Consider the following 24,624-nt stretch of genomic DNA (forward strand, 5'->3'; position numbering starts at 1 on the left):
TAGTGGCCCCAGAGCCCTTGGCTCAGCACCGACATGCAAAGGAACTTGGAGCAGCACAGACGGCCCCAGATCCCTGCAGTGGCCCAGGAGGATGACACACACCCAGAGAGTCTAAGAAACACCACGGGGAGGGGCACAGGGACCAGAGGCCCAGAGGGCCCCAGGCAGGGGTTGTTAGGTATCCCTGGGAGCCCTATCCCGGCTCCCAAGAGAATGTTCCACTATGGCAGGAAATGCCTGTCCTTCCTTTAAAAGTTGAGACTATAACAATTTCCCTTTGACAAGCCCCTGTGGAGTGTGTATAAGCTCCTCATAGGGCATTTGATACAACACGTGAGCCACTAGGGCAAATACCCCAAGAGGTGATGGGGGTTCAACACTAAGAAGGGGAAGAGGACGAGTTTCTCCGGAGCACTTACGTGCCCAGCTCCTTGCAGCCGCTGTCTTCTTTAAATCTCACAAGAATCCTGCACCGTAGGTGTTACTGTCCTCAATTCACAGGTGAGCAAACTCAGGCTCATAAACATTAAGTGACCTGTCCGACATCACACAGCTAGTGACAAACATTAAGTCCTCTGGACCGTGGATGCTCTTGGCACAGCGCCAGGACCTGGATTGAACTTTGGGAGGCCAGAAGCAGAGGAAGAGGATTCAGGTACTGTCCTGCTCAGACTGGTCCTGCAAACAGCCAGCCGGGCCTCACAGACAAGAAAACTGTGGCCCAAGAGGTCATGTAACTTGTCAAAAGTCACCGAGCCCTTAGAAATCTTCACATCCTATCTTACCCTTTGGAGCCTGGGGACTGAAAAGGGAGCCCCCGTCTGGCTTCGGGATCTTCTGAGTTAAACTAATCCCTAATGTTGGACATTGCTTTAGAACCTTGCTACTCAAAGTGTGGCTCCTAGACCAGCAGCATCAGCAACCCCTGGGAGCTCGTTAGAAATGCAGAGTCTTGGGCCTAGGGTCCTGTGCGAGTTCTCCAAACCTCACAGGGCTCCCCTGTGGATGCCCTTGCCTGGGAAAGGGCAGGCCCATAAACCACATCATGACCTCTGTGTAGGGGACCAGACTCCAGGCCTCACAGAGCCAGCACGCTCTGGCCAAAGGGCAGGGTTTGCAGTAGCACAGTTGGGTTTGAGTCATGGATCTCTGGGCAGACCACTTCCCTGCACCCCACCCTTGGCCTCAGTGTCTTCATCTGCAAAATGGGAATAATGATCCTCCCCTCCTTTCTCCCGAGGATGCTCTGAGATTGAAGGAGATCATTATATCAAGGTGTTTTATAAACAGCAAAACTCCAACTGACTATTCCCTCCCTTTCCCACCCTAGAAGCTCTGACCCCCTTCTCACGTCCTTTGGCTGCCAGGCCTGGGCTGGGACTCCCAGTTTAGCCCTGTTCTCCGCACAGGCTGAGGACACAGCCCAGTGCTGCCAAGTCATGGGACGAGGTGCCCAACTGTCTTCTCAGCCTAGACCTGAAGCAAGACCAGCATCAGGAACGAGAACTGGCAGAGCAGGGCGCTGGGCCCCTGCAGCCACCTCGGCATGCAGAGCATCAATGAGGCGACCTACAAAACTCAGCTCATGCAGGTCACCCAGCTGTGATGGCAGCATCTCGGGCACCCAGGAGGGAGACTACTTCCACAGGCTGGGGCCTTTCTTTTTCAAGTATTACAGGGGCCTGAGCCCTCCACCTGGTCAGAATTTTGCAGGGATGAAGGTTGAGAGCTAAACACGGGTTTCCTCTCTCATAGTCTTCAGCCCATGAGGCCTCTAGGGTATGCCCGGCACCCACCCAGTGGTTGGCACCTCACTTAATCCTCCAACAATCTCTTGAGGTGGTAGGAATTATTATTATTCCCATTTTACAGATGAAAAACTGAGCCTCAAAGGAGCTAGGCCCCTTCCTTGTCCAAGGCCACATGCTGGTGAGAAGCAGAGGCAGGTGGACCCCCCTCCGGCTTGGCTCCCCACCCTCCTGCTCTTTCTCAGATTCTCGCTAGTCATTATACTGTCACTGGCCAGCTGTGGGCTGGTGCCTCCCTGAAAGGCTGTGTGAGGTTTTCCCTGCCCCTCACTCCACGTTATGGTCCCTGGTTCTGCCAGCCTTCGGGAGTGGTAAGCCATTGCAACACAGATACATACCCTTGGGGACAGGCGCATCCTGAGAGGCAGGGGCCACGGGCTGGCACGCTCAGGCTCAGGTTCAGCAGCTGCTGCTCACACGTCCTCTCTCTGCTCAGCTCAGGGTCGGTGTGCAGGTCACTGCAGTTCACGAAGACCTGGCCTGCTGGACAGGCAGCAGCTGGAAGAGGAGAGGGTGGTGCTGGGAAGAGCCTGGACACTCAGCAGGATGCTTGGAACACCTGGGCCTGGGGTGGGTTCCTGGGCGGCAGGGGGGGCCAGGGAGACCTGGGGACCAGCATCTGGAGGATGCAGGCAGAGATGGGGCTCTGATGCTTTCTCATGCCCTTGCTGCCCCTGAGGCATTCCTTGGGTTCCCAAGCGCACATCACAGTGGGCAGGAGGGGTATGTGCTGTCCCACAGTAGGACAACCACCACCAGTACCAATTACTGGACGTGTCCTTTCAACCAGGTACTGTTCCAGGCCCCTCATGTGCATTTTCTTATTCAATCCTGCAACAACTCTGTGAGGTATTACTATCCCCTATTTTCCCATATAACGGAGAGAAGTCACTTCTGCTTTCAAAGGCATGATAAGGTGAGAGGAAGTGCCCCAGAGGGACCAGAAGAGGAGCCAGAAAGAGGATAGCCATGCAGTGTGGCAGGTGGCCAGGGGACTTTTAACAACATGGAAGTCAACTTCCCATTTACTGTATTTCTGTGACATAAACCCACTCTCTCTCCCAGAGCCTTCAGTCGTGTCGGCCGTATACACTTATACCATGTGAGCGATCTTTTTTAGGAAAATCAATAAAGGGGGTCTGAGTTCTATGCCCACCCTGGGATGGAACAGAGAGAAAGGGATAGCTACAGGAGATGAAATAAAAGTCCTAAAGGGCAGAAACCTGAAGCCAGAAACAACAAAAAGAAAAGCACTCTCAGGGACATACACAAAACGTGGGGAGAACATAGGAATCTAGGTTATATACAAAAGAGGAAGTGAAGGTTCAGAGAGGTGAAGCGAGTTACCCAGGGCTGCACAGGTAGTGAGTGCTGGGCAGGATTTGAACCCAGGCTACCTGAGTTTGGAGGCCCTGCTCTTTGCCACCTGCCATATGATTATTCTCTGATCTCCTCTGTGCCAATCTCCATACTTAGTGGCACCATCCACCCCAGGAGGTCCTCCCTGAAGGCTCCAGCCTCCTCGCCCTACCACCTCCAAGGCCCTCACAGGCTGATCCACCAGGGTGCCACCCTGATGCCCCCATCTCTACCGCCTGTGAGCGTCTCAAAGGCTCAGTCTATCCTCCCCACTGCTGTGATCCCACATCCCGCACTGGACACAGAGTCAGCCTCAGTAGACACGTGATGGTTCAGACAGAGGAAATCCAGGACCCAGGCGAGGTCAAGGGACTGTCCAGATACCCCAGCTGGTTACCCCTGAGGGAGATGGAGTCTCAGCATCTTCTCGAGAAGCAGGAGGGACAGCCACTTGAGTGGGGCTGAGGTTGGGGCAGGATTTCACAATGCCACCCTCCAAGTTGGAACCTTTCCCGAGAGGGCAAAGAACACAGAAGGCTCGCTGTGGCACAAGACCTGGGGTGGGGTGTCCCTGTCCTGGTCTGTCCTCGAGCTCTCCACAACCCCACTACCATGAAGGAGGCCCCACCCTCCCTGTCACCCTTACCTGGGGCTCTGCTACCACAGCTCATGACCCCATCTTTGCAGTGGCTGCAGAGAGAGAGAGAGGCACTGGGATCAGCCCACCCAGTCACTGCAGGGCCCGGAGACCTCGAGTTACTGCACTCAGGTTACTGCAGGATTCAGGACATGCCCACTTCTGTCCCTGGCTCCCTGTGCAGAGGGGGAGGGTGGGTGTCGCTTCATGGAAAGTTTTGCACTGCTGAATTTTCTTTAGTCAGCAACTTCCATTTAAAGAGAGGATAATAGGACTTCCTTGGTGGTCCAGTGGTTAAGACTCCATGCTTCCACTGCAGGGGGCGCGGGTTCGATCCCTGGTCTGGGAAGTTCCCACATGCCCTGCGGCGCAGCCAGACTAAGATTAAAAATAATAATAATAGGGCTTCCCTGGTGGCGCAGTGGTTGAGAGTCCGCCTGCCGATGCAGGGGACATGGGTTCGTGCCCCGGTCCGGGAAGATCCCACATGCCACGGAGCGGCTGGGCCCGTGAGCCATGGCCGCTGAGCCTGCGCGTCCGGAGCCTGTGCTCCGCAATGGGAGAGGCCCCAGCAGTGAGAGGCCTGCGTACTGCAAAAAAAGTTTTTTAATAAAATTTAAAAATAATAATAATAAAGAGAAGATAATGATGCTGCTGTCTAGGGAGCTCACCAGTGGCCTAGAGATGGGATGTCACTGTCTCCAGGGGGATAATCCATTCCTTGGAAGTGGCAGGAGCACTGGTTCCTGTACAAGCCGGGAACAGAGAAAGGTGGGCCAGCTCAGGAGCTGGGGCAGGAACAGCCAAGGACAGGGGCCCCACCCCTCAGCCAGCCAGGGGCATTAAGACCCAGCATCCATTCTGATGGCTCAGTGCCTATACCACACAGGTTGTTAAAATACTGTGAACACCAGGCTAGGCCCTCCAAATACGTCATCTTTCTAGCATAAGGCGGAGAACCTTATGCTACCGTCTCTGCAGCCTCCTCTTGTAGGTCATCTGAGGCCAAAGGCTGTGTTGCCTTCTCACATACCTCCCATGGCACCTGCCGGTTACGGCCAAGTGCAGGCCTTGAAGCAGAGCAGTCGAGGGCTGGAAGGGATGTCTGAACTCATCCAACCCCAGTGCTTCTCACCACCTTCTCCCTCTAAATCCTCCTCCACCCCATATAACCCTCAGAGGCTCCCTTCCCTGGCAATGCTCAAACTCAAGGGGTCGGGGCAGGGCACACATCTGGATCTCAAGGGAGGACTGTAGCTACAAAAGGTCTCTGAGTGAGTGACTCAAATATGCTCCCTAAAGGGGCTTCTCTCCAGCTCCCCCATTATTCAGTTGAATGTGATACCATTTTACAGATGGAGAAATAGGCCTGGAGGGGAACAAGGACCTTGGCAGTCAGCCCCAGGATCCTGTGAGGTGAGGTCACCACCTCCCACCTCCCCCGCAACTCTGCCCTCTAGCCACACCGAGAATGCCCACAGGCAGGTCTCAGGGCCTTCCCCTTGTGCCCCTCCGCCTACAGCACTCTTCACTCAAATCTCTGCTCAAATGTCACCTCATCAGAAAGGCCTTCCTCCCATGCTCACTTCATACGACATAACAGTAATCCCTCCCTGTCCCAGGACCCTCTGTTCTCACTCTGCTGTATTTGGCTTTATAGCTCTTGTCACCACCAGACCCATGAAGGATCTGTTTATTTGCTTATTATCTGTCTCACCACCCAGAATGTGAGCTCTGTGAGGGCAGGACTCTGTTTTGTTCGTTGCTGAATTCCCGGGGCCTAGAAATGTCTGGAACATACATGGTCAGTAAAGATTTGTGGAAGGAGAGGAGAGATGAGGGCAGAGACCCTGTTGGCTCTGCGGGGTTGTTCTGGGCTGGAGCAAAGAGCCAGAGCTGAGAAGAGAGGCCAGGGAAGGGGGAGGGGTGTCTAGAAGAGGAAGCCCACCCGACCACTGACCCAGCTTACCCTCCAAGCTCTGCCCCGAGATTGTGAGATGAAGTAGGGACATGAGAGGCCCAGTCAGGCACCCCAGTTTCATATGCTCTGGAGACCCCCAGCCTCATCATCACCTGACACAGAGCTCAAGCCAGCCTGCTCACCTGGGAACACAGAGGTCAGCCTGGGTGTCCAGATAGGTGTCTGGTGGGCAGGCACAGCCCTCCACACACTCGTCCCCACTGAAGTCGCCGTCACCATCAACTCCACAGGCCTCAGGGCCGGCTAGGTCCTGGCAGGTTTGTCCACACGGAGCCACACAGGGGCTGTACTCCTTGGTAGCCTCACAGGACAGTGCTGTAGTGAGGAATGTAACTGTGCTTTGTTTCTCTCTTACTCACAACTGTGTGGGGTGGAGTCATCATCATAAAGAGGAGAACTGAGAACCAGAGAAGTTAAGACATTTGTCCAAGGTCACACAGCAGGTCAAGGTCACAGCTGAGATCTGAACCCAGCCTGCCTCCCACTACACCAGAATGGCAGAGCCACAGAGGTGGGTCCCACCTCCCAAGTTCAGCCTGGACCCTGCCATTGGTATTTCCTTTTCTCTGCAGGGCGTTCCTCTTAGGTAGTGATACTGGGGAAGGAGTGGAACTCACTGCCCCCTGACAGCCCTGCACTCACCCACAGACACACAAGCACAGGTTTGTAAATATACACACACTTCTGCCTCTCTCGCTTCCATGGGTTATGAAGATCAATTGTGCTCCCTCCAGGGGCCCTTTGTCCAAGACTCAGGGTTGCCCTCTCCTCATCTGGACACCATCCCACTGCCCTGCGGTCTCCCACAGTCTGTCAGGGCCAGTAGAGCCACCTAGACTGCCAAGCCCAGTTGTTCTCACCCTGGCTGCGCATCAAAGCCACCTGGGAGCTTTTAAAAATGCTGACCCCTGCCCCTCACTGCCAGATACATTGTTTTAATTGATACTGGATATGGCTCAGACAGGTGCATTTTTTAAAAGTTCCCATGATGATTCTAATGTGGTCCTATCCAACCAGCTCTGGAGAAACTTTGACTCAGAGACGGGCAGGGCCTTGTCACACACACACAGAAAGTTACCTGCAGGGCTAGAATAAAACTCAGGTCTCCTGACTCCCAGTACAGTAAGCCCCCTACATACGAATCTTCGAGTTATGAACTTTCAAAGATGTGAACGTATTATAAACCTATTATAGTACAGTACTATACAGCCGATTGTGTTAGTTGGGTACCTTAGGCTAACTTTGTTTGACTTACGAACAAACTGAACTTACGAACATGCTCTAGGAACGGAACTCATTCATACGTAGGAGACTTACTGTACTGTGCCTTTTCCATTTATTCAACAAACATTTGCTAAAAGCTTACTGAGAGTGAGGCCCTGTGCTGGGGCTGGGGGCACAGAGATGACCAAGACATGGAGAGGTATGTGGCCTGGGGTGGGAGTGGGGGTGGGTACGGGCCAGCCCAGGCCCATTGAGCCACGTGTGCACTCAAACCTGAGGGCCACACAGCCAGTGATCTTTAGAAAGTTCACTCTGGCTGCAGTGAGAAGAGGCTATAGGGACACCTGTTAGGTAGCTGTGACTAGGGTGGTGGCAATGGCGGTGGTGAGAACTGGCTGAACTTGCAGTTGACCAGACTTACAGGACTTGGAGGTGGACTGGAGGTGACACGTGCCCAGGTGTCAGGCCTGGGTAATCCATGGATGGGGGACCTCGGCAGAGGTGGAGAGCACAGGAGGAGAAGCAGTTTGGGAGGAAGGGGTGTTAGGCTGGAGGAGACTGTAGGACGTCCCAGGGGAGAGGTCAGGGGGGCAGGTGGACACTCAGATCTGGAGCTCTGGCTCCTCCAGCCGTCCTCACATGGGCACACAAGCATGGGGCGCTCACCACAGGCTGGCAGGTGGGCACGGAAGTCGACGGGGAGCCCATGGCGCTGGCACAGGCGGGCATAGTGGGCTAGCGTGGCACACAGGCAGGGCTGCCCACAGCGGCAAGTGTCCCGGCGGCACTGCTCAAAGTAGGGCACAGGGCTCAGGTACGTGGAGCAGGGCGCAAACAGCTCCCCAGTGAGCACGCTGCAGGACTGCAGGGCATAGGAGGCTGGAGACAGACAAACGGGCCGAGGGTCAGAGGTCTAGTTTGCCTGGTGCCCCAGGCCCCAGTCTCTCCCTCCCTCCTTCCCCACAGCTCAGGGGACTCTGTACACAGGAGTGTGTGTGTATGTGTGTGCGCATGCACAGGCACTCGTGCAATGCATTCCTCATGCCAGGCATGAATCCATATGCCAGAAGGAGTCAAGGGAGTGAACGAAACAGACAAAAGTCCCTGCCCTCATACAGCAGACATTCTGGTTGGAGGAGACCATCACTAGACGACTTACATAGTAAATTAAAGGGGAAGAATCTAAGGAGAGAGAGAAAGCTAGGAAGGAGAATGGGGATTGCAAGTTGGGGCGGGAGGGGAATTGTGATTTTAAACCCAGTGGTCCGAAGCCCTCAGTGGAAAGATGTTTGACCAAAAACTCGAAAGAGGTGAGAGAGTGAGGCATGTGTTTATGAGGGAAAAACATTCCAGGTGAAGGGAACAGCAAGTGCAAAGACCTGGAGAGAAGGACCAGGCTGTGTAGGAAGAGAGCAAGGAGGCCAGTGCAGCTGGAGGAAGGGGGAGGGTGGGAGGTGGATGGGGGAGGAGGTGAGATAAGGGGGATGGGAGGAGAGCGTAGAGCCTGGTGGGGCCACTGTGAGACCTCGGACTTTTGCCCTGGGATGGGGGAGCTGGTACAAATGTGTGTGTAGGTGACAGGGATAGGACGTGAGGTTCCCTTCTGCCTGCCCCTCACCAGAAGGGAAGCCCAGTCCCCTCCCCGCACCTTCTCCTTTCTGATCACTCCTACCCGATGTGGTCAACATCCTCATGCCCAGCTTCCCATCTCATCTCTCTCAAACCAGTCACACCCATCCTCCCTCCCCTCCCCGATCACCTCACCGGCTTGCAGGTGCACATCACAGGGGTCCACCGGGGAGCCAGAGACCAGCGGGAAGCAGGCGGACAGTGTTTTCCAAGAATTGCCAAAGAGTTGTGGGGTGCTCTCAGGCACACCCACTGGGGACCTGCAGCCACGGCAGAGCCACATTCACACACTGGCCCACGTGCACCCAAGTGAACGTACAGCATACACCCAGGTAAGCATCCACCTGCCCATGTACACACACACACACACACCCACAGAACACAAATATATGCCAGACACGCAAACAGCCAAGGGGATCTACACAGACACATTCAAGCACATACAATTACAAATGTGCGTGCATACACACACCCATCACGTTCAACAGGCTCCTGACGGGCTTGAGGCCACACACTGTCCCCCTCACCACCCACCCCAGTTCTTCATGTCAGAAAGAGATAAACAGGGACACCATCAACCAAACTTCACCACATCAAGACTTCCTCTTCCCTCCCCCAAGGGCAGTTCCCCCAAACTCCTTTGCCCTTCTTCTCTTTCCAGGTGGGAAATAGTCACATGAGGGGCAATAAAAGGGGGAAGGGGAGAAGCATGTTTCCTAGACAACACCAGTCTCCAAAGGTCACCGAACTGGGTGTAGACGGTAAAATGGAGAGAGATCATAGTGTCCACGAGGGGCAGGTTCTGCCTGGCGCCCACCACAGGCACGTTATTGCTCCAGAGCAGTGGGAACACTCAAGTTACACAGAGCAGTATTGCCACCCAGAGTTCACGGTTAGCAGCATGGCAAGCAGCCCACACTAAACAAGGTCTGCCCTCACCATTCTAACCAGCTGCGCTGACATCAGCTCCACCAGGCAAGGCAGAGTAGGGTGCTACATTTTAAAATGTACATGCATGGAAAAGCTCCCAGGTTTTTCCTGTTCTTGCTTTTCCAAACAAATTCTCATTTCTGTCTGAAGAAAGCCTCTCATGTTTCCTTCTGCATCACCCAACGCATGTAACTTGAAGGACTGGCCAGAACCTTCAGCCGTCAAGATCAACCCTTTGTTCTCCCTTCTGGAAGGTCAGACTCTCGTCCTCTCTCAAATTCCTCAACTGTGTCCATGCCTAGATAGACTTTTCTCTCAACTCTCTGTCGGTCTATGGGAAATAGCCCTCCCCAGAACACGGGGAGGCTCACAGGATGCAAACCACAAGCACCAGGCAGGAAAGGTACGTGAGTTAAAATGGCCTGGTGGGATAGAAAGCAAGGGTTTGGGCATCATTGGTTTACTGGGGGCTCACACTCATCTAAAAGTGTTCACAACCAGTTAAAACAGACAAAACCGTGAGCCAGATCAAACTCAGCCTGAGGTCCACCCATATTAAGACCTCACTGTAAAACAGTATTTCTCAAGGTATCTCTCTGGACCTCACAGACTAGAATCACAGAGGTGCTTATTAAAAATTAGATTCCCGGGCAGTATCCTAAATCAGATTCTTGAGGAGTGGGGCCCAGGAATCAGCATTTTAACGAGCTCCCGGGATGATTCTTTGGCGCAAGAAAGACTGTGAACCACTGCTTTAAAGAAACATACTTAAATTTAAATGTAGAGGACTAAATAATCAATGATGCACGTTGGGAACACTGAGAGCCCACGGCAGCCCGGGAGAAACGTTCCTAGGCAGCGCCAGCCCGCCCGCACACACTCTTAAGGGGCCTGCCTCCCCCTCTCCTTCCAGTTCCGGGTCAGGGCACGTACAGGAAGTCGTCCTGCGTGTTGCCGTTGAAGGTGCCGCAGAGGCCCACAGTGTCTTCTACCCATCGCTGGTCCACCTGCAGGTACAGCCGCGGTCCTTCGCGGTCATAGAGCACCCGCACACCCACGTTGGTCCTCACGCGCAGGAACACGGACGAGAGCCTCCGAATTTCAAAGGCGTCTGGGCACAGAACCGGAGCGGGGATGTAGGAGGTTCAGACAGTATCACCCCATCCACCGCCACCACCTGCATGGCCCACGCTGACCCCCATACCCAGCCCAGTCTTCACACACAGTGAGGCTCTGCCTGGGGGTTGGTTTGGGGAGCCTTGAGAAAATCCTATTCAATGATTAAGTCAGGACCCAGGAATAACCTACCATGGCAGCTGAGAAATTTCTTCTAGCATCGAGTGCCAATTAAAGCTTTGCCTCCCTAAGTCGTGTGTTTCCTTTTCTAGCAAAGGAGAATTCTGTTAACTACCCTTTTTTTTTTCCCACAGTGACTACCAGGAAGCTCACAATATGATTTCTGATTCAATTGTAGCAATTTTAAGTTTTAGATTCAGTTGCAGTGAATTTTACACATTTTGTGGCTTGCCTTTTTTTCGGGGGGCAGGGCTCTTTACACTCTTCCATCTCCCCTTTTCTCAATCTTGAGCCCTTATCCTTTTTTCTTTTTTAATTTTTTTCTGGTGCCATTTTATTTCTTAATAGTTTGCCATTTTTGTTAGATGTGCTTCCTACGAGCTATCACAAATACCTTGTGAAATCAGAAAGGATAATAATTAATAGATAGTGAGAGTAGGGATGGAAGACAGCTCCATTAATATCCTAATGTTAGGAGAAGCCATCATACTGCCATGAAGCCCATTGTCATGTTGGGATGGGGACAAAGACAATTTTATAAGTCCAGAGTCCATGTTCCTGGGACCAAGGTGTCCCCCTGGCCTGATTCACCCAGTATTAGAATGTGAGCTGTTGCCCGTGTGGCAGTGCCTTTGGCCAGAAGAGCCTGGGCCGCCACCTTTCAGCTAGCTCTCATCCACCAGGGCCGTACCGTCTGTGTAGGGTGGGGTGACCTTGTACTGGTCAAACAGAAGGACATCCCCTGCTTGGGTCAGGGTCACCTGCCTCCGAGGGTCCTGATGCAGAATCACTGACACTGACTGGACACAGACTCCATCCTGGTTCTAGAGAGAAAGGAAGGCCAAAGGGGCAGAGTTAGTCTGTCTTGCCTGCTGGTCCCAACAGAGCCCTCCAAAGGCAGGGATTTCAGCACAGTCTGAGGCTAGGGGAAGCCTCCCCACAGTGACAGAGGCCCAAAGGACATTAGAGGTCCTCTAACCAAATGCTTTCATCTGGGGAATGGTAAGGCAGAGGCACAGACTGGAGAAGGTTAGTGGCAGAACTGGGAAAATACAAATAAAAATGATAGTCAACCCTCAGGCTATGACACAGAGCAGAGATGGACCCCAGATGACCCAGAGTCCAGCCCCAGAAACACTGGCCTCCCCACTTGACTGCAATCCAGGACTTAAATTTCATCCTTTTGTGGGTGTTTATGTAGCTCTTTCTATGTGTCACATCTTGCAGAGTATCACGCTCCACTCATAAGCAGGCAGGAAATGAGCTAATATTCTCTAGGCCTCAGGTTCTCATCTCTGAAATGGGTAGTACACATTGGGCCCATTCATACCTCCCTTCCACAGAAGATGGTCACACAGTCATACATGATGAAAATGATATAGTCCCTGCCCTCAAGAAGAATAGATATTCGTGTGGGATACAGACATTAAATAAGTAATTACAAAGTTGGTTAATTATTATTTTGATCAGTGCTGAAAAGAGGTGTAGGGTGCTAGGAAAGCATATAGTGAAGGAACGAGACTTAGCCTGCAGAGATAGGAAAGGTCATCCTAGGGAATGATAATAGTAACGTAACAATAATATAACAGTTATACTACAATATTATTATAACATAATAATAACAGCTAACTTTAGAGTTATGTTCAAGTACCATTCTGATATATTTTTAAACATATTTACCCACCTAATCATCATAGCAATCCTATTCAGTAAGTACTACTAACTACTCCATTACGCAGATCAGAAAACTGAGGCATGGGAAAAAAGCTCAAGCCATTTGAGCTGAGATCAGAAGGATGCAATAGAAGCTGGCTGGGTAACGGAAGAAGGCAATGGGGAAGACATCTAGGCAGAAGGAACAACCTATACAAAATCCCTGACAGGAAGGCTTTTACTGTATTCAAGGATGTAAAAGAAGACCAGAGGGGTCAGAGCCCACTGGGCAAAGTGGTTTAAGGTTCAAGAGGTAGGCAGAGGGCTTCCCTGGTGGCGCAGTGGTTGAGAATCTGCCTGCTAATGCAGGGAACACAGGTTTGAGCCCTGGTCTGGGAGGATCCCGCGTGCCGCGGAGCAGCTAGGCCCGTGAGCCACAACTACTGAGCCTGCGCGTCTGGAGCCTGTGCTCCGCAACAAGAGAGGCCGCGATAGTGAGAGGTCCACGCACCGCGATGAAGAGTGGCCCCCGCTTGCCACAACTAGAGAAAGCCCTCGCACAGAAACGAAGACGCAACACAGCAAAAATAAATTAATTAATTAAGAGTTAGGACTTCAACATATTCATTAAAAAAAAAAAAACAAAAAAAAACGAGGTAGGCAGGGGCCAGCTTAGGAAGAGCTTTGTAATATTTTTGGACTTTATCCTAAGTTCAAAGACAGCCAGAGAAAGTGTAACAGGAAAGTAATACGATCAAGCACTGAAATGAACTGATCAGAGCTTGAAATTTTTCAGAAAGACATTGTACAACCAGTTATGACCTTTCTTTTAAGTTTCTGCCCAAGGGGACAATCCCTGAAACAGCTCAAAATCATCGTGCCTAAAACATCACCTTCTTTGTCAAACCCACTTATCCTCTGGTCCCCCCTGGACATGTCACTGGTGCAGGAAGAAAGCCTGCACCTTTAGTCACTCTTAGGTTCAAATCCTGATGTCACTGAAAACCATAAGACCCTAAAGAACACACTTAACTTCTACAAACCTCTGTTCTCTCCTCTGCAAAATAGAGATACAACATGTGGTTGGTCCTCCCTATTGGATACATATAAGAAAAGTGCATGAAATACTTTGGGGTTGCATTTGTCAAAGCCACAGAACTTTACAGCATAAAGAGTGAACGCTAATGTGTGCAATCTAAAAAAATCATGTAGGAGGTCAGGGGATCCCAGAATGGAATGCAGACTGTGACAGAAGCATCTAATATATTACAAATATATGAAGCAACCTCACTAAAGGGGTTTTGGGGAAAGCTGTTGACCTAAGTTACTTTGGAAATAAATGGAGTTTGTAAGACTAAGAGCAAAAGGAATTGTGCCTAAGCACTGTACTCTACTTGATAAAGTTATTTCCCATGGAGATACAGGATAATAATTCTGATACTCTTCTACATGTATACTGGAATTGAACAGTTAGGTAAATGAACAGGTGAATAATGGAAGCCAGGTTTCTTACTGTTGGAGTGGGTGTTTAGAGATAAGCAAGGGGAGGAGGCTAGAATGATCCTTATGGCAGTACCTTAGAGTTGGAACATGAGTATGAACTCCTGATTAGCACACATCATACGGTTATTTATAGAAATATTTATCGATATGTGTATATATGTTGGTTAGACAAGGATATGCATGTGTTATTCATATATTTCCTTTCTCTGTCAGCTGAAATGGCCTAAAAGAAATGATACCCCAGTAGCAATGAGCATACCTAGTGCGTGCCCAGGTCTTGGTTTCTGACACCATTCTCTAATAAAAGGAACCAAGAAAGCCTGGTAATATTTTTGCAGAAATGGCTGATTCTAGGACTGGGACAGGAAATATACGAGATGAGCCTGGTACATGTTGTAGGGCCGAAAGGTTAAGGAAGTACATACACACACACACAGTGATGGAGGTGTGTCAAAGGGACACAGGAGCCACGTGAAAGACTGCCCAATGGCCAAAGCTGAACAATCTGAGTAACAAAATTTAAAAGTATTGGATTATAAACCATATTATAAAATAAGTATCCATGAGGGCTTCCCTGGTGGCGCAGTGGCTGAGAGTCCGCCCGCCGATGCAGGGGACGCGGGTTCGTGCCCCGGTCCGGGAAGATCCCACATGCCGCGGAGCGGCTGGGCCCGTGAGCCATGGCCGCTGGGCCTGCGCATCCGGAGACTGTGCTCCGCAATGGGAGAGGCCACAACAGTGAGAGGCCCGCGTACCGCAAATAAATAAATTAATTAAATAAAATAAAATAAATATCCACGAGCGCATGCTGATATAAATGACTGAATAAATATATCAGGGAGAAAAAAACGAATCTGCAGAAAAACTTGCGTAAATTCTGTGCCTTCAAGGAGGGGAGCATAACTCCCCATTCTTCAAGTGTGGGCTGAACATAACGACTTTTCTTCCAAAGAGAAGAACAGTATGGAAAGGGGGAAAAAAGAGTAACTTCTCGGTGGCAAACACTACCTCAGCTAGATGATCAAGGTCCATATCAACAATAATAAACCACGTTGATAGTGTGTACCCTTGGTAAGATGTGATGAAAAGGACACCTTACCTCCGATCTTCCTCCCCAAAACCCACAACCCCACTCTAACCATGAGAAAAACATCATACAAATTCCAAAAGAGGGGCATTCTACAAAGTAAGTGACCAGTATTCCTCAAAACTTTCAAGGTCATCAAAAATGAAGTGTGAGAAACTATAACAGCCAAGAAGAGCCTAAGGAGATGTGATGACTAAATGTAATGTAGTATCCTAGAACAGAAAAATGACATTAGGTGAAAAACTAAGGAAATCTGAAAAAGGTATGGCTTTAGTTACTGATGTATCCATACTGGCTCATTATTTGTAATTAACGTAAGATGTTAATAATAGGTTGTGACAGGCTTTCTGGACAACACCCAGCCTTGGATCGGGCTCAGCTCTTCCTCCTGCTGGCTATGGGTTGTCAGAAATGCCCCAAGCCTCTGTAAGCTTGTCTCATCATATTGAAAATAGGGAGAATAATAATAACTACCAAGTGGGGGTATTTTGAGCCTTAAACTAGATGCTGTATGCAAAAGTGATTGAAGTTCCTAGCACTGTGCCAGTAGTTTTCATCATCCTGTTACTGTCCTCACCCCACCCCATTCTGTTCACCCAGACTGAAGTCACAGCTTCCTCTTTGACTTTTCCTGCTTCTCTCCCACATCCCCCCTAACTTTACCAGCCACAGTCAGCCAGTTGCCAAGTCCTTCTGCTTCTGTGTTAATGCATTCTAGAACATTCCAACCTCACTGCCTTTCTCATGTGCTCTAATCCTCCTGGATTGCCCTTCCTCCCCATCCTCAAATATACATATTTTATTTCTGTTTCTCTTTCCAGGCCCACTTTTTAGGTCACTCAGCTCAAATGCCACCTCTGCCATGAGGCTTTCCCTCTTCCTTTCTTCTACCCCACAGGGGTATTTCTTCCTTCACAGAACTCCCCTCTTACAGCACTGATGGTGCTGTATCTCGTACTGAAGCAAACCGACCTGAGGACGTGACGGACCTCCCACATCAGGCTGTGAGCTCCTGGCAGGTAAGACCAGGTCAGATTCACCTGTGTAACCCTCACCGTGCCCAGCCCAGGACTGGCCCAAAGCTGGCCCTCCATCAGTTCATCAGCATGGATGACGTCACAAGGGGGAGACCCGGCTCATGGTAAAAAGAACGTGCTATCAAGAGGCGCCATCCAGCACTGAAGCAGGTTACCTCAGGCTGAGGCTGGCCAGCCAGTCAGGGACACGTTAGAGAGAGGGCTGAGTAAGGGACCCCCCGAGGTCCCACAGCCCTCAGGTATTCTAAGACGCCAGACCTCCATAAGTGGGAAGGAGCCCAGCTGGGCTGTGTCTGTCTGCCTTGCCTTTTGCCACCCTCAGGATGTGATGAGAGTGACCCAACTTTTGAGGACAAGTATTCTCTTGACTCAGATAGCAGCCAATGTCAGGGCCAGGCCGTTCTCTGGCAGAGAAAGGGGTGGGGGTCACTGAGGCCTAAAGAGGGAGAAAGCCCAGCCCTCCACCTAGTCCACAGCCCAGCATGGGTCCCCAGGGCCAGCGAGGGGCATGTCCAGCTGATGTCTGCTCACACTCAGGGCCTCAGTGCTGGGGCTGCAGAAGCCAGCAGGGAGGAGGGACTGGGGGTGGCCCCGCTGGCTAGGGGTGTGAGCCCCTGCTCCTCTATGCTAGGAGGGGCTTCAGTGCCACCCAGACCAGGACTGGTGAGGTTGGCTAGCACGGTCAGCTCAGGGACAGTGCAGTCACTACTGAGAGACAAACAAGCTCGCATCTACCCCAGACCTGCAGGTTGGCCTTTTGCTCAGTTATGTTCACAAGTGGTTGACACAGCTCAGGGCTCACCTCCTCTAGGAAGCCTTTCCTGATCCACCTCCTCCTCCCACCTGACATCTGGGTGAAACAATAACAGGGAAAAGTTCCTCCATGCAGATCTACTCTGTACTGTCCATGTTGTCACAGCTCCTGTAACATAGTAGGTTATGGGGGTCACTTGTCTGCCTCACCCACCAAACTGTAAGGTCCAGGAGGGCAGAGCCAGGTCTAATTCATCCCAGTCCCAAAGACTCAACACAGCTTCTGGAAGACATAGATGTTCAGTATATGCTGAATGAACGAATGAATAAATGAATAGAGATGCTGAAGGTACAATCCAAGGAAGCAGAGATTAAGTTGAATTAGACCAATTTTAGAGATTTTTTTTTACCATCGCATCAAAAAGAATAAAATACCTAGGAATAAACCTACCTAAGGAGACAAAAGACCTGTATTCTAAAAGCTATAAGATGCTGATGAAAGAAATCAAAGATGACACAAACAGATGGAAAGATATACCATGTTCTTGGATTGGAAGAATCAATACTGTCAAAATGACTATACTACCCAAGGCAATCTACAGATTCAATGCAATCCCTATCAAATTACCAATGGCATTTTTCACAGAACTAGAACAAAAAATTTTAAATTTGTATGGAAATGCAAAAGAACCCAAATAGCCAAAGCAATCCTGAGAAAGAAAAATGGAGCTAGGGATTTCCCTGGTGGTGCAGTGGTTAAGAATCCTCCTGCCAATGCAGGGGACACGGTTTCGAGCCCTGCTCCAGGAAGATCCCACATACCGCGGAGCAACTAAGCCCATGTGCCACAACTGCTGAGCCTGTGTGCCACAACTACTGAAGCCCGCGTGCCCAGAGCCCATGCTTCACAACAAGAGAAGCCACTGCAATGAGAAGCCCGCGCACCACAACAAAGAGTAGCCCCCACTCGCCACAACTAGAGAAAGCCCATGTGCATCAATGAAGACCCAATACAGCCAAAAATTAATTAATTTAAAAAAAGAAAAACAGAGCTGGAGGAATCAGGCTCCCTGACTTCAGACTATACTACAAAGTTCCAGTAATCAAAACAGTATGGTACGGTGGACACTATAAAACTCTTAGAGGAAAATGTAGGCAGAACACTCTTTGACATAAATTTCAGCAATATATTTTTTGACCCACCTTCTGGAGTAATGAAAATAAAAACAAAAATAAACAAATGGGACCTAATTAAACTTAAAAGCTTTTGCACAGCAAAGGAAACCATAAACAAAATGAAAAGACAACCCACAGAATGGGAGAATATATTTGCAAATGAAGCAACTGACAAGGGATTAATCTCCAAAATATATAAACAGCTCATGCAGCTCTCTGTCAAAAAAAAAAACCCAATCAAAAAATGGGCAGGGCTTCCCTGGTTGCGCAGTGGTTGGGAGTCCGCCTGCCGATGCAGGGGACATGGGTTCATGCCCCCGTCTGGGAAGATCCCACATGCCGCAGAGCGGCTAGGCCCGTGAGCCATGGCCGCTGAGCCTGCGCGTCCGGAGCCTGTGCTCTGCAACGGGAGAGGCCACAGCAGTGAGAGGCCCACGTATCGCAAAAAAAAAAAAAAAAAATGGGCAGAAGATCTAAATAGACATTTCTCCAAAGAAGACATACAGATGGACAAAAAAACACATGAAAAGGTGCTCGATATCACTAATTATCAGACAAATGCAAATCAAAACTACAATGAGGTATCACCTCACACCAGTCAAAATGGCCATCATCAAAAAGTCCACAAACAGTAAATGCTGGAGTGGATGTGGAGAAAAGGGAACCCTCCTACACTGTTGGTGGGAATGTAAATTGGTACAACCACTATGGAGAACAGTATGGAGGTTCCTTAAAAAAACTAAAAATAGAACTACCATATGATCCAGGAATCCTACTCCTGGGCATATCCCTGGAGAAAACCATAATTTGAAAAGATACATGCACCCCAATGTTCATTGCAGCACTATTTACAACAGCCAAGACATGGAAGCAACCTAAGTGTCCATCAACAGAGGAATGGATAAAGAAGATGTGGTACATATATACAATGGAATATTACTCAGCCATAAAAAAGAACAAAATAATGCCATTTGCAGCAACACTGGATGGACCTAGAGATTATCATACTAGGTGAAGTAGGTCAGACAGAGAAAGACAAATATCATATGATATCACTCATATGTAGAATCTAATTTTTTTAAATGATATAAATGAACTTATTTACAAAACAGCAACAGACTCACAGATTTTGAAAACTTATGGTTACCAAAGGGGAAATGTGGCAGGGGGCGGGGAGGGATAAATGAGGAGCTTGGGATTAACATACACACACTATTATATATAAAATAGATAACCAACAAGTACCTACTATACAGCACAGGGAACTCTACTCAACATTCTGTAATAACCTATATGGGAAAAGAATCTGAAAAAGAATGAATATATATATATGTATACCTGAATCACTATGCTGTACACCTGAAAATGACACAACATTGTAAATCAGCTATATTCCAATAAAATTAAAAAAATAAAAAACAATGAGGCCCAGGACAGGGAAGTGACTCTCAGCTAGCAGATGTTCTGGAGCCAGAACCCAGTCTGCTGCCCCCTGGCTCTGCCCAGAAAGAATGGACAGCAGGATGAGTGGGCTGTGGAAGGACCTGAGGCCCTGCCCTAAATCCCCAGCCTCTCTAGGGGGCGGCAGCCAGGGGTGGCTGGCTGGTTCAGGTCTGGGGTCCCAGCCCTTACCAGGCCACATGGGGCATTCTGCAGTGTCACTGTGAAGGTGCCCGAGGAGCGGCTCTTGGCGAGGATGTACTGACACGTGGCAGGGAACGTGTAGCGGCGGCCATCAAAGGTCGTGAAGTGGATGTCGCCAGTCACTGAACACTCGGCTGAGGGGCAGAGAAAGGCAGCTAACCCAGGGGAGCTGCCCCACAGGGAGTGCCTTGCCCTGCAGCTCTGAGCATGAAGAGAAGACGGCACCCTGTCCTCGGACATGAGGGCAGTGTCTGGAGCCCTGCCCACCCCACCAGGCCTGTCTGAAGGGAGATGCAGCCCTGCCCTGAGCATCTCCCTCTGACAGGAGACCAGGCCCCGAGCATGGAGACCAGTCTCGGTCCAGGCCCCCCACGCTCAGGAAGGAGCCCATGAAAAACCCTCCCTAACAGGGGTGGAGCAAAACCCCTTAATCAGGCAAAGCAGCTCTGAGGAAATGAAGAGGGGCGTGCTGAGCCAATGGAACTGAGTGACCACCCCACGCCAGCAGCAGGTCTGGCCCCCAGCGCTTCCTTGCCCTAAAAGCTGTGGGACTGGTAGGGGGTAAGGTCCAAGATGGGGCCAGACATACCTGGGCAGACAGATGTGCTGCACAGCCACTTGCCCGCAGTGCATGTGCTGAAACACAGAGACCAGGGGGGCAGGGGCTCACCCCTCCAGGACTAGGATAGACGTCGGAGGGTTGCAGGGTCCGCAGAGCTCCTCCCCGCCCTCAGTTTTCCCAGCTCTAAAATGGGTGATGGAGATTCCACCCATAGAGTGGATATAATGAGATCTCCTGACTCAGAGATGCTGAGTGAGCGTTCCCATGTGGTCAGGCTCCCAGATCCTGGAGGGGCAGCCCTGAGGGAAAGCCCCAGAAGTCACCGACTCCCCCTTCCCCTCTCCCCAACAGTGGACACAGACCAGGTGTTGCAGTCTTCTTTCACCACAGAACCAGTTGGGTACAGGGTCCCGTGGAACTCACAGGGACACTCAGCTGGTGCCACGCAGCCCCCATCTTCGAAGATCAGCCCTAGGGTGACAGCAAAGGCCAACTTACCTCCATTCTTGTTCACAACACTTTCATGGCTCTCCAGGGCCTGTGAAAAACAGCACCTCACCCACACTTTCACCATCCAGCTCACTTTCAAACTTTCTCCTGTATAAATGTTTAATCCCCTCTGAGCAAATAAGCCCACTTCCAGACCTTTCTCAGAGAACAACCCACCCCAAACAAAAGGCATACTGACTAGCTTCTCCTCCCCATCTCTCGAAAGCCTATCACTGCATCTAGAACCAGTTTAGGTGCCACCTCCTCCAGGAAGCCTTCCCTGACAGTCTCTCTTCTTGAAATGAATCCCTATATCTCTTCTTGTCTGAACTGCTGAGCTGGTCCTCACCAGATTATGCCTCAGACTAGAGTCATGTGTGTAAGTGTCTTATCACAGCTACCTGATTTTGATCCCTAAAGTCAATGACTGTATCTTTATACTTTTTATCCTAACCCCCAGCCTAGCCACGTGAGCTGCACACTATAGATGTGCTGCAAACGTATACACCATGAAAACAGTATGTGGATGAATGTTTAAACAAATGCATGTGTGATAAATGAATAAATGAATGACTGAATGACTTGTCCTCATCTACACACCTTAAAAAGCTCAGTCCCAATGAAATTAAACACCCTGATGAACCTCTCAAGAGCCACAGTTCTGCCCCTACCCTCACCTCCCTTAAGCCATCCATTCATTTATTCACTTATTGCTCGTTCCTTCATTCATTCTGCAAACAAGCATCCTCTGAGCCCTTGCTCCATGCCCATCCGTGTCAGGCCAGGAAGAGGCTGCCAGGCACCCACACCACCCCTCGCATACCGTCAGGGCAGTAGCAGCCATCCACACAGGTTATCTCGCTGTCCACGCAGGATGCCCGGGGCTGGCAGGAGGCGGGGCAGCAGGCGATGCACTCGTTGTAGATAAAGGCCTTCTCCTTGCAGTGCACCGCTTGCAAGGAAGGGAGCAGTATGGCCTGACAGCTCCCTTCTGGCCCCAGCTCTGCCAGGACCCACCCAGGACCCACCCCAAGCCCTGGGGTGGGGGGGTGGGAGGGCTTTGATTTTCCTGATTCCCCTAGTTCCAGTGGGAGCACCAGGTGACCAGGAAATTAGTGAGAGCCTGGGAGACGCTGAGAGCCATCCTCATCTCACTCGGTGGCCCCAGGCCAGTCCCTCCGTCTCTGAGTCTCAGTTTTCCCATCTATCACATGCAGATGCAACCTTAGGGCTTAACGCTCTGATAACTGTGGTTCTCAGCAGGACAGGACATTGAGCTGAGGCCTGGGAATGCCACCCACAGCCCCAGGACAGAACTTGTTGGAATCCCTCCCTGCCCACCACCAGGCTGCACCTACCGCATGGCCGGAGCTGGTTCCTCCACCCCTGCAGGGGCTGACCTGCCTGGGCACATGCCCGGGCATACTCTGCCAGCGCCCGGCACCAGGTAGCTTCATCACCCGCTGATCTGTGCAGGGAAACCGAGGGTCACACTGGAGTGAGATCCACCCTGTAGCCAGCCCGCCAGCACCTAATAGAGACCGCCAGGGCTCAGGGCACCCTTCCTCGCCACGCAGCTGGGAAAGGGAGCCAGGGAAGGCAGCTAGGTATACAGACCCTAGGCTGGAGGCAGGAAACCTGGGCTCTAGTCTCAACATTGCCCCTGACTTACGTGACCCTGAGCGGGTCAGGCCCCATTTCTGGGCCTCAGCTGAACGGGGAAGGTCTGTCCTATGCAGATAAGAGTATCAGAGCTTTGGGAAGCATATCTGTTAGGGTCTGGGATCGTCAAGCTCAGTGGCCCACGTGATGAACTCCCACCCCAGACTGGGAGAGGTCTCCCTTCAACCCAATACCGCCCGCCCCCCTGGCTCCCCACTCACTGGCAGAGATCGCTGGTACAGCTGGCCGTGAAGGGCAGAGGGCTGACATAGGCATGGCAGGCATCAAAGGGGGGCCGCAGCAGTGCCTCACAGCGGTCATACACACCCTGGGGCAAGGGCCAGGAGCCAGAGCTGGGGGCTGGCAGGGCCAGGTAAAGCCCTCTGACTTTGCCAGTCCCATACAGCACCCCAACTTGAGCCCGAGGGAGAGAAAGGGCCGGGTAGAGAGCAGACAGAAGGGGCATGGGCACCAACAACCCTGGGCCCCTGCAGCCAATGACTTCCCAAGAAGCAGAAGGAAACCAACCTAAGCCAGACACTAGGGTGGGGGTAGAGGCTGGAGTGGGGGGCTCTCCCCAGGATCCAGACCTGCATGGTTCCCAGGCTCTGCTGCAGGCACGGAGGGCGAGGCAGGGAGGAGGTCGTGGGCCCTGGGGGCTGGTTGGGGGCCCGCTCCTGCCAGCTGTGCACAAATTCAGCCACATCTTCCGTCAGCTTCCCTGTAGGGGAGAACCAGCATGACCACAGGTGGGGAGCCCGAGGGGAGGCAGATGGAGCCCAAGAGACGCCAAGAGGAAGGCAAGGAGTTGTAGAACCCAGCCTCGAGCTCCCATCCCAACCTGCATTTTCCTACGGAGCCGTTCTCCTGAAAAATCCGTGTGGTAAGAATAGTCAAGAATGCTCAAGACCCTGTGAGTTCCCTGGAGTAGATCCCTGCTGCTCTAAACTCTGGAAAGCAACACCATGCAATCGAAGGAGAATGAACGTGTGAGCCTGAACAAGCTCCTGTACCGCTCTGAGCCCGAGTTTCCCCACATGTGAAACAGGGCAAAGGGTCCCCTTGTGAACTGACTGCAAGGACTATATGAGACCATGTGGGTAAAGTGTTCAGTGTGTCGTGGCTGCTCAAAGGTGTCACTTCCCTCCTGGTCAGAGTCACCATGGTGTGGCCTGAACCCTTCACTTTAACTTCTTTTTTTTTTTTTTTGCGGTACGCGGGCCTCTCACTGCTGTGGCCTCTCCCGTTGCGGAGCACAGGCTCCGGACGCGCAGGCTCAGCGGCCATGGCTCACGGGCCCAGCCACCCCGCGGCATGTGGGATCCTCCCGGACCGGGGCACAAACCAGTGTCCCCTGCATCGGCAGGCAGACTCTCAACCACTGCGCCGCCAGGGAAGCCCCACTTTAACTTCTTGCCACTCCTGCTGGAGCCTTTCTCTTCCGGGCTCCCTCTAGCCCTCTGTGCCCTGCTGTCACCCCAGCCCCCTCCAGCCCCCACTCACCTTGCAGGGTCAGTGCCACCTAGCAAAGTGTCCATTAGAGCCTCACACAACCCTAGTAGACATTCTCATCATGGCTGTTTTACAGATGAGGAAACTGAGGTCCAGAGAGGTTAGAAGATGCCTGAGGCCACACACTTGGAAGGGGCCCCTGGCCTCCAATGGGTCTTTAGTGCCATGACCCCAGGGTTCGGTCTCAAGTCCCTTTCCACCCCTTCCAGCCTGACCTATCCTCCATCCCCACCAAAATCCCTTGGAGGCCACCTGCCCTGCACCTCACCATAGCTGGTCACCAGGTCGTCCTGGGGGTCGGCGTTGTTGTTCCCACACAGCCCATGGGTCCAGCCCAGGAGCTCTGGGCTCATTTTAATGTAGACAGCCGAGGTGCCATCCCAGGCCAGCGTGAAGGCCGACTGATGCCGCACGAGGATATAGCCAGCAAGCCGCTGCAGGCGCATGCTCCCCATCACATGGGGCAGCTGGACCCTGCAGGGCAAAGCCAGAGCTTCAGGGCATCCGCACCACCTCCACGAGCCCAGTCCCTTCACCAGAGGACCCACCATCCCCCACCTGAAGGACCCACCACGTACACAGGACCTGCCTCACCCCACAGCCACTGGTACCACAGGGTTTGAGGTCCTTATCTTCCCTGCCCCTGACTTCTTGGGTGCCTGGAAGTCCACCATCAGAAAGG

At 51.5% G+C, this 24,624-nt stretch overlaps 1 protein-coding gene across 1 annotated transcript in view; it reads right to left on the reverse strand.

Annotated features, from left to right (window-relative positions):
• Nucleotides 1-24,624, reverse strand: part of OTOG (otogelin) — an 86,971-nt gene that overhangs the window by 51,776 nt on the left and 10,571 nt on the right. The window contains exons 8-23 of the mRNA XM_012538964.3: nt 24,211-24,416; nt 23,021-23,151; nt 22,652-22,758; nt 22,127-22,236; nt 21,592-21,720; nt 20,642-20,750; nt 20,307-20,353; nt 19,706-19,851; nt 11,556-11,688; nt 10,502-10,679; nt 8,774-8,898; nt 7,676-7,888; nt 5,908-6,100; nt 4,476-4,550; nt 3,814-3,857; nt 2,147-2,306 (exon numbers count right to left, since the gene is read on the reverse strand). Of these exons, the coding sequence (XP_012394418.2) occupies nt 2,147-2,306; nt 3,814-3,857; nt 4,476-4,550; nt 5,908-6,100; nt 7,676-7,888; nt 8,774-8,898; nt 10,502-10,679; nt 11,556-11,688; nt 19,706-19,851; nt 20,307-20,353; nt 20,642-20,750; nt 21,592-21,720; nt 22,127-22,236; nt 22,652-22,758; nt 23,021-23,151; nt 24,211-24,416 (2,106 nt within the window). The remainder of the gene's footprint in view (nt 1-2,146; nt 2,307-3,813; nt 3,858-4,475; nt 4,551-5,907; nt 6,101-7,675; nt 7,889-8,773; nt 8,899-10,501; nt 10,680-11,555; nt 11,689-19,705; nt 19,852-20,306; nt 20,354-20,641; nt 20,751-21,591; nt 21,721-22,126; nt 22,237-22,651; nt 22,759-23,020; nt 23,152-24,210; nt 24,417-24,624) is intronic.

Source organism: Orcinus orca, chromosome 8 (genome assembly GCF_937001465.1).
Source record: "Orcinus orca chromosome 8, mOrcOrc1.1, whole genome shotgun sequence".
Taxonomy (NCBI): Eukaryota; Metazoa; Chordata; class Mammalia; order Artiodactyla; family Delphinidae; genus Orcinus; species Orcinus orca.